Source organism: Acanthaster planci, linkage group LG04, assembly GCF_054643075.1.
Source record: "Acanthaster planci isolate LZ-2023a linkage group LG04, COTS_SCS, whole genome shotgun sequence".
NCBI lineage: Eukaryota > Metazoa > Echinodermata > Asteroidea > Valvatida > Acanthasteridae > Acanthaster > Acanthaster planci.
Genome location: NC_141780.1, coordinates 21,917,973 through 21,927,503, shown reverse-complemented (window position 1 = coordinate 21,927,503; position 9,531 = coordinate 21,917,973). Strand labels below are relative to the sequence as shown.

Below are 9,531 nucleotides of genomic sequence, written 5' to 3'. Positions count from 1 at the left end.
AAAATTTCTAATTTCGTTTCAATTTTATCGGGGTTAGCCACGCGATTTTTTTTCTATATTCGCCTTTCCCCAAAGATACCCCTAAAATAGTAGTAAAACTATGCGCCCAGCTCTCAATGCTGTCGTCGTATGCGATTCGGAATCTTCACCGTGTAGTCAGCCGTCATGTGATCATGGAGTGATGTCATGTTTTCATTTACTTCAAAGTTTAGAAAGTAATGTCAGATATAACAATTTAAAAAAGGCAAACACCCCCCAAAAAAACAAAATTAAAAAACGGGACCAGAAACATTTCCAACAGAAATCAGGACATAAAAATTTTTTATTAAGTACAAAAGTAAAAACGTTACTAAACAGAGGCATCATTCCCAGACAAAATTGAAAAGTCCAATAACCTTTTTCCAGAGCCAAAAGAATACATTGAAGCCCCCCCCCCAAAGAAGTTCCGTAGTTTAAAGTGTAAAGTCTCGTAAAGTCCCCCCCCCCCATTTAAGGAAGTCGAGTTGAATGGTGGGGTTATTCAACATCCGTCACGTAAACTGACGACGCAAAGGCCCGCGGCAGGCACGATGCAGAAAATCATGCTGACGCTCGAGATCTCTCCGGGAGATTTATGAAGATTTTTCCTTGATATGTTTGTCAAATCTGATGTTAAACAAACAAAGGAAGAGAAAGAAAGTTACAACCGAATTGATAACATGGAGGAATACGAGTGGTCTTAACTCGAGGTACGAGTAGCCCAAGGTACACGTTGACTCAGTGAGAGCAATGTAGCCTCCCGCTTCTATCCAACATGTCCAAAATAGGCCCACAGATTGGAGCTTTTTGTGAAAGAAATACCACCAATTGGAAACTGGCAGTCCCAAATTCGTGATTTATAGAAATATCTCTATGATCCATCCTGATTATGGCATGTCTTTTTGTAAAAACTCTTGCGGAATTACAAAATATTAATGAGCTCGAGCGCAGAAATCCAATGATTTGATGGAATGCAGGGTTTGTATGTAAATTGAAAATTGAGTCAGTATTTAACAATAGAGGGCGCAATTGCACAGCAATCACTGTGCCGGCCAAAGCTATTTGTAGAGTAGCAAAATAAATTTGAAAGGTTTCCCAAAGTCAAATGAAGTATTATCTTCGATTTAGAAATAATGGGGTTGTAAAGTCCCGTCTCCGACGTCTCAAACCTTTCTGTAAGACATTGTTCTTGATGAGGCAGTAGCAATTTTGCCGACATCAATCCTGAAGTTTTTATTTGAACTTGCACTTCACAATCCAAAAACGAACATGTTCAACCAAAAATTGCGAAAAAAATCAGCAACAATCACAACAGGCACAAAGAAAAGTCCACCCGCGGCGACTGGACTATTACAAATGAAAAAAAAATTCTCATATTAATGAATTACTTGAAATATAATATCTTTAGTTGAAATAATATATGTATATTTTGATACATATCTGGTGGTTTAAATTACATAAAATATCAGAGCTGATATCGCATTGCAGGTTTGACAGTGTGTGCGCGTTAAATTTGAGGCCCGACGGTCGATGCAGCGGTCAGCCAGCGCATGTCTTACTGTGAGTGGAAAATAGAATACGCAAAATCAGCGGCAAATAAGCATAGTAAAACGAAGGGGGGGGTTGTTACAGGAAACCAGGGGTGAGACCGAGTGATGACTCTGTGGAGGGGGGTCCGGGTGCATAAATCTCTCGGAAGTGTACTCCGGCATTCGAAGACAATTTGAGAATAAATGTAGAGACATAAGAATTTCATTGATTAGTTAACCATTTCACTATAGTCTCATAACATCATTCAGCATCTGAACTTTTTTGTGGGGGGGGGGATCCGCTCCCGATGTTGCCAAAAGGGCTGTTATCTGAGCTGCTGCGGTGTTCATATTTGTGTCCAATCAGACATTAGATAGGGATGAACCTCAATAAACGCTATGAAAAAGGGAGTTATGTTCCTCATTCATCGAGGACCGGACAGATACAAACTGTTGATATTGCTGCACTTGATTTTAAGTCATGAGTTATGAGTAACGTGTTTTTTTTAAATATCTTTTAGGCATAAGGCTCAGTGTTGCAAAGCTCATCTGGTCTGCCCTTCGCATACAGCTTTTGCGATTGTTTTACGGAAAGGGTCGTCCGAATGTTTATTGCAAGGAGTATCTAAATAGTTAGATATAGAAACCATGTCATGCACATGCAAAAGGTTGCGCTGTGGGGTTTGACAACCCCATCCATCCTACTCCATCCCAGGTCAGTGAACGGGCACTAACTCTCTTCGCTGTTCATTTACCACCACCTAAAGAGCTGTTATCTAGCAAGCGACGGCCAAGCAACTTTCGCCAATTGTCCTGGACTCCTCAGTGGCATTTATCATTTCTTGGGTCTGATGAAAGTTGGAGTCAAGTCTTTTGTAACTGTACAGTATTTTAACATGATGACAGCTGTAGGTAAAACACAGATTATGTAATGTAAGTTCAGTTCCGATCAAAGGAGCCTCTGTTGCTGAGAAAATAGCACCCTCTCTTGGTCGAGCTCCAGTCCCATGAACAGAAGATAATGTTGCACAAACCTTTCATGAGTGAAATGTAACTCTACAGCCCGTTTTTTAAAGAAGAGGAACGTGATGATTCCACTCCGATGACACCGAAATAGAACAAGTTCCTAGCTGAAGTCTTAACGACTGCAACGATTAGCAAAGTTTCATTTTGCCAAGGAAGGCTCCCCTGCAGTCCTTTCTGAACCGTCTATTGGCGGCTCCGTAAAGAATTGGGTTGATGGCGTGGTTCATGAAAAGCACAAGTTGAATGTCAAGCAGAGTTTTTCGAACTGTGGTTGCGACAGGTGCACCTCCATAAAAGGCGAATTCTACAGCAACATAAATCCAATATGGCAACCACAGCGCTAAGAAAACAACACTGGTGAGAAAGAGCATCTTGGTTGTCTTACGTTGAAGTACAGCAGCGCCGAGCCTATTAGGGGCGTTTCCCGCCTGTTGAAGTTCTTCCATGCCTCGATCTCTGCTCTCATCCACGGGAGGTGGACCTTGCATCACTGAGAAATGTTTACATCTCGTTTGCTGAGCTGTGCGCGTCTCACGAGATAGGCCGACTGATTGGCGGACATCTGGCTGTAGGTGGCGTGATCTTACTTCTCTTGTACATCTCAGAGTGGTCTTGATGGAAACAGTGCGGCGTGTATTGGAGCTGGAGTGCGCCTGATCGACAGCTGAAGTCAAAATGTTGTCGACAGCAGAAATGTCTTGAACAACTGGCATCGGTCGCACGACAAAAAGCTCTTCGCCTGTTGTGGGTCTGAGCAGGGCACCCACTCTAACATGTCTACGAATGGTCGCGTAAACCTTTCCGTAGCAAACCACAATCGTGATGCAAAGCGTCACAAAAGACACTAATTGAACAGCATACGGCAGTATTTCAAAAAAAGTCGAGCTAGGTAATTGCGGCAATGCATTCATGAATTTCGGGACACTGATGACAACTGAAAATAAAAAAGCTGTCAGGGCAGCCACCTTTGCCCTTCTATGGTTGAAAAACCTCCGCTGTGGCCGACAGACGCAGTCGTAGCGGTCCGCTGCAATGACTCCGGTGATAACCGCTGAAGTTGCTATGAATGCGTACTGAAAAGGCAGGATAAGATCGAAGACAAGGTTAGCCTCCTCGCCAGAGAAGGATAAGACGTCCCGCACGATGTTGTGGATCTCCAGAAGGCACACTGAGAGGTCAGCGCAGGCCAAGGCCATGATCAGGACATGGGTGCTGGTCTTACGGGTCTTGGCCCAGTAGACACGGAGGACGAGGCAGTTTCCGGGAACACCAAATAAGAAGCTCAATGTGCGGACTAGAAGACGGATGACAAATCTGCCGGTGCTAACTGAACCCTCAACCGCCTGGACACCGTCATCTTGGTCGGTGAAGTTTGAAAATGCAGTGCTCTCCATGGCATTGCTCAGATTACAAGTCATAGAAATGTTTTAATAAAGTGTAATTGCCAGAAGCGATGTATTTTTTGGCAGACTTAACGGCATCGACCTGCCTTGATTCAGCATGCGTTTCATCCACAAGGCCAACACATCAAAATGTTTAAGAGTTTGACAGACAGACAGACAGACAGACGTCCATGAAGTCATAAACTGCTCGATCTGAAGAGGGATTAAGATGGATGTACCGATGTACACAAGTTTCTCAAATGAGCTACATGACATTGTGTGACTCACTCGGCAGACTCGAAAATGCTCCAGGTAATAACAAAAATCACCGTCGACCAATTGCAAAGTGGGATGTCGACAGTAGTTACTATAACAACATTGTGTCTTTTCCATACTCATTTTGTGATTGATCAGTTCAGGGAAACGCACGTGGGTAATATCCTCTTGTTGAAAACAAGTCTGGCTCGGCTTCCTAGATTAATCATTATTCACTTTTTCATTGAGAGCATTTGTCAAAGAAACCTTTCGCACACTGTCAACATAGCCGTAATGTTGTCACAGATCGCTCGCAGACTGAAGAGCGGTTGATTCACCACACAATTTTAAGCGAAGAAACAGCTTTCCGGTAACCAGGGTAGCGAGAAGCTTTTTTTGTTGACACAGAATTTGAGATGTCCGGAGCATACGCGCCCACGCGCCCGCCCTACAGGGAGATATCAACGCCAAGACCGATGAGTGTGTTACCATTGCATTTGCGCCAGAAGGGGATTAATTTAGGTTTTCGATCGTCGCATTGCTCATTCCTGTATATTCACTTGAAAAGAACATTCGAATTTGAAAACCCATGGTCTGCAAAAACATTTCTTCAATAGAGCTTAGCTAAGACAGGAGCGTATATGAAAAGCAGGAAATTTAGTATGTAACGATATATTCCCTTTTATGATGACGACGGCACCACTCACAGACTGAGTTTATTGCCAATATTACTAAGGAAACTAATAAGAACTCCAGATTCAAGCTATCTAGAAATCGGCATTGAGCATTATTACTTTCTAGTGAAACTATATATACATATGTATTTGAATTTGTATTTTTTTATGTGAAAAAAACATTGCTATGGAGAAATAGGTTTTCGTTCTGTACCTTCTGGTGGAATACAAACAACTGAACGTGAAGTTTGACGTTACCATGACAAAATTCAGGAGCATTTGCAAAGAAAGGTTCTACTCGTATAATTATTAATACGGTTGATCTTATCCCTTCACTTATAACTGAAAGTGTAGTTACCTCCATCGTGTTATTTCACTGCGCATGGACAAGGCTCAATTTAATATCGAATTGCTTCTTTCGTCATCAAATTTTTTCATCATCATAACGATCGTTTGTCCAAATTATAGCTCCGATAAATCAATGGTTAATCATTTCTGTATTTTCATTTTCGTGTTTGTTTAAAGGGAGAGAACCTCTTATGGAAAGTGTTGTCTTTGAAATGATTTCCGTCCAATTCAAATGTCAATGCTAGGCCTACATATGTATTGTTTCATCAGTATGGCTTGGTCTAACTCGCTATTGTTCAAATCTATTTCTTGTGTATAAATTATGATTGCAAAAAGTATCCATGAAGGAAGTATAGTTTTCTTAATTAAAACTGCCCTAGTTTTGTTGACCAACTTTCACGTTTATAACTGTCAGTAAATATGTTTACAAAATTGATCCAAATTTCACCTGCTGGTTCGCTGTGGCCCAGTACTTGATAGCCGGCCTTCATATCCATCATGTTCAACAACACTGTGTGGAGAAATGACGATGCAAGGAATGAGTTGTGCGTGTTGATTTTGCTCTTCACGCTGCTGCAATTATGTACGTCTGTCTACAAAACAAAATCTATTTGAATCAGTTCAGTTCAAGTCGCTCTTCATATTATTTGGATCTACTCAGGTCGCTCTCAATTCTACTTTGTTCGGTACGACTCTGCATGGCACGGCAGCCTGTGCCGAATGTTATTGAAAATCTCACATTCAAATCTAAGCCCGTTCGAAATGCAATGTGTACACCACATTGTTGGTTCTGCGTTTGTGTCGCGTTGTATAGGTTTTTTTTGTTTGGAGTCCAGAAACTTGAAGCCCAAAGCAGCATTGCTTATTAGAAAGAGTTGTGATATAGGAGATCGGTGTTTAATTTAAAACATTCCCAGGATGGTGGGTTGTTGTTAGTAGGTTGGAAGATGACAAAGATGACATGAAAGATTCATGTTGGAAAGTTAAAAACCAAAATGGCTTCTGTTGTGAAATTATCACAACTCTCTACCGCTTTGATCTGACCCTATCGCAACTTGTTATATGCTCTTTTTTCTCTCCTTGGAGAAAAAAACATACCATGGTCGTATTGTCTGACCCATATTCCAACTGACAAACTTACCGCATTTCATAGCGGGGTATCATGATTGTGATGGCAATAGTTAGGCTCAATCAATTTTTGTCCCCGGCTAGTTTTAGGTATTAATTAAAAACAAAATTTGTGCCACAGACTTTGCTATTTAAAAAGTACGTTAAAAACGCCAGTTTTACAGAACTGTTTGATTTGTCACTAACTGCAACAGATGTGACGTGTGCTGATACTGTGTTTGACTTTGCATTTCACAAATGATTGTTTTTGCAACGAAAATACCTTGTGTAAATCGTAATACACAGAATGAAAGCAAATCGAAGCCAGTGACATAGCCTTTTAAAACAAGATAGCTACAGATTCTAACGCGACAGAGAAGGGTCGTTTCCGTGCCACACATCATGGATTTCCCAAACCGCTTGATATGTAAGCGTTTTAGATCGAGGATTATCTTGTTTGGTGTCCTGGTTGCTTCCTGCGTCACGGTCGTCATGCTACAGATCTTGCAGGGCCAGACCACGAGTGACGTATGGCGATGGACGGCTAGGCACAGAGAGATGTCTACATCGAACGGAGAGAGCCAAGTAGCAGAGATGAGCCATTTACGTGTCATGTATCACCGGCACTGGGATGTCAACTGCTCCGCTCTATTTGCCGGCGACGATGCCGAGATCGAAGAAACAGCGAGGTTCATCGCCGGGGAGAGGGAACAGAATAACGGGTCTCTCCCTGTCCCGACAGACGCAGAAGTACGGAACTGGACGCGTGACTGTGATACATTCCGAAGGGAAAGGGGATACCCGTTACGTCCCTCGTCAGAGGAGGAGGCCAGCTTTCCTCTTGCATACACGATCATCACTCACATCACCTCGGCTCAAGTCGAGAGGTTGCTGCGGGAAATTTACCAACCACAGAACGTCTACTGCATTCATCCGGACGCCGGATCATCGGAAGATTTTCAGGGTGCGATTCGCGGCCTCGCCCATTGCTTTGATAACGTTTTTATCGCGTCAAAGCTCGAGGATGTTCAGTACGCTGGGTTCACGCGACTCCTCGCCGATATCAACTGTATGCAAGATTTAACGGGCTCTCGGACTCAGGTTCGCGCTTGGAGGTACCTGATTAACTTGTGTGGTCAAGATTTCCCTCTTAAAACAAATCTCGAAATTGTGCGCCAATTGCGATTTTATAACGGCACCAATGATATCGTAAGCTATCCCCAGACAGCATATAAAAAATACTGGACGTTTTTTCACCACGCTGTTAGAAATGGTAAGGTTGAGCTCACTCGAATTCGCAAGCGCCCCCCTCCCCACGGCGTGAAGCTGCACAACGGTAACGCCTACTTTGCGGCAACGCGACGGTTCATCGAGTTTGTGCTGACCGACCAGCGAGCCATTGATCTGCTGGAGTGGACACGCGACACCTACAGCCCCGATGAAGTCTATTGGGCGACCCTGCAAAGGCTGCCGGGCGTTCCCGGTGGATTTCCCGACAACATCGCCAACTCTGGCTACAAGTTTCGGTTCGTAAAATGGACGAGCCACCGTAACACCCCAAAGTGCCGTTTTGGGAAGGACGTCCGAGTCGTGTGCATATTTGGTGTAGACTACCTCCAGTACCTCATACGGGTCCCCAATCTCTTTGCAAACAAGTTTCATTACGATTTCGACCCTGTGACGATGCAGTGTCTGGAAGAGACGCTAGACTTTAGAAGGACACATCCAATGATGTCAAATCAATTAGAACATTTCCCTCTGTCCAATTACATATACATAAAGAAACAATAATATTTAAGTTTTTTTAATCACATCTGTACTCCGGACTCATTAATATCTCTCATATTCTTATTGACTTTTTAAGAGGTACTTTCGCACAACTCCACAATATTAAACACCTTTCAGGACAACATTTTAGGGCTCACATTTAAAATATGATTCTTAAATATTAATTTCCTGACATATCCCGATATCATTGAAAGTATTCATTTTATTATCATTATTCATATTGCTAGACAATTACACGTGAACGATACATGTGCAGCAAAATTTAGCCTCAGTGAAAAGTTTCAATAGATTTAAAATCAAATGTACTTTAAACATATTTGAGTATTCATTATAATTGAGTCGTACTGTCAAGCAGCATTCGAATGACTAACTCACGGTAAACAATTCAAAATAGTCCTTCTGTGAAACGAACGAGGTGCAGGTGTCCCAACACTGGACAGTGGCGTAGCTCAGACAGAACTTGTGGGGAAAGGGAGACAGGGTGCACACTTTGTTTCAAGGGCAACTGACAGCAACTAAACTATCGCGCGTGTGTAGGCTGTGAGAAACTGAAACAAGTGGGTGCGTAGGGAGCATGTACTCCTGCTACGTCGTGCCCCCCACGTCATTTCGTGGGATACCGTGAGAAGGCGCCCTCATTTGTCCACACTGGGAAACAATGTCCGATACTCCCGCCTTTGAAGGGGTATGGTTCCACAAATGTAGTGGATCCGAAAAGAATGCATTCATGTGTCAGCCATCTTGAGTTTGAAAGTGAGGTGTAACAGCCACAAAATAAAAGTACAAAACAAATTCATGCCAGGGTTTCTGTTTTGAATGATTTAAAATGAGTGATAAAATTTACCTTAAATGGTATATAAACCCCATTTCAAGCAACGAGAGCGAGGCTTTCATTTTTTAAAAAGTTGGAAGCCCAACATAACAATCCACCACCTCAATTAAAGATTACACTGAATATGATAGATACAGGGAATAAGATTTTTAAAATCGCTTCCCCGTGAATAAGGTATAATACGTTTACTTAACAAAAATGCAAAAGATGATATGGTTCCGAGTCTCCACTCACCCGTTCTTTTCAACAGCAGTCGCGCATTTAGAGGAATTCTGAGAAATATAGGCTTTTCCTGAGGGCCTGTGCGGTGATGACGTCATACCTGTTCACCTGTGTGCTTTCTTATTGAGAGCCAAATGGAGACAACGGATTAAAAGCTCCAAGGAAGGGTAAAAATAAGCAGAGACAAAGTGTGACGTCATCAGTGTCTATAATTTGTCCACTGTCAAATTTAAATTAAGGAAGAGTAACTATTACATGATATTTTAAACTGTACATGGCCTTAACACTGTCGTGATTTCCAATATTACACAATGCTGTAACTCTAAGGAATTTTCATAAGTAGTAAACGT

The 9,531-nt window shown here is 42.3% G+C and overlaps 2 protein-coding genes across 2 annotated transcripts; one reads left to right on the top strand and one right to left on the bottom strand.

The window, feature by feature from the left end:
* Positions 1–1,235: 1,235 nt before the first annotated feature.
* Positions 1,236–5,087, bottom strand: LOC147799487 (D(2) dopamine receptor-like). Its single transcript, XM_087136012.1, has one exon. It carries the CDS (start codon positions 3,989–3,991, stop codon positions 2,702–2,704), a length of 1,290 nt encoding a protein of 429 aa, XP_086992138.1. The 5' UTR covers positions 3,992–5,087; the 3' UTR covers positions 1,236–2,701.
* Positions 5,088–6,686: 1,599 nt separating this feature from the next.
* On the top strand, positions 6,687–8,923 carry LOC110984114 (beta-1,3-galactosyl-O-glycosyl-glycoprotein beta-1,6-N-acetylglucosaminyltransferase-like). Its single transcript, XM_022243944.2, has one exon. The coding sequence runs from the start codon at positions 6,742–6,744 to the stop codon at positions 8,128–8,130; it is 1,389 nt and encodes a 462-aa protein (XP_022099636.2). The 5' UTR covers positions 6,687–6,741; the 3' UTR covers positions 8,131–8,923.
* The last annotated feature ends 608 nt before the right edge of the window (positions 8,924–9,531 follow it).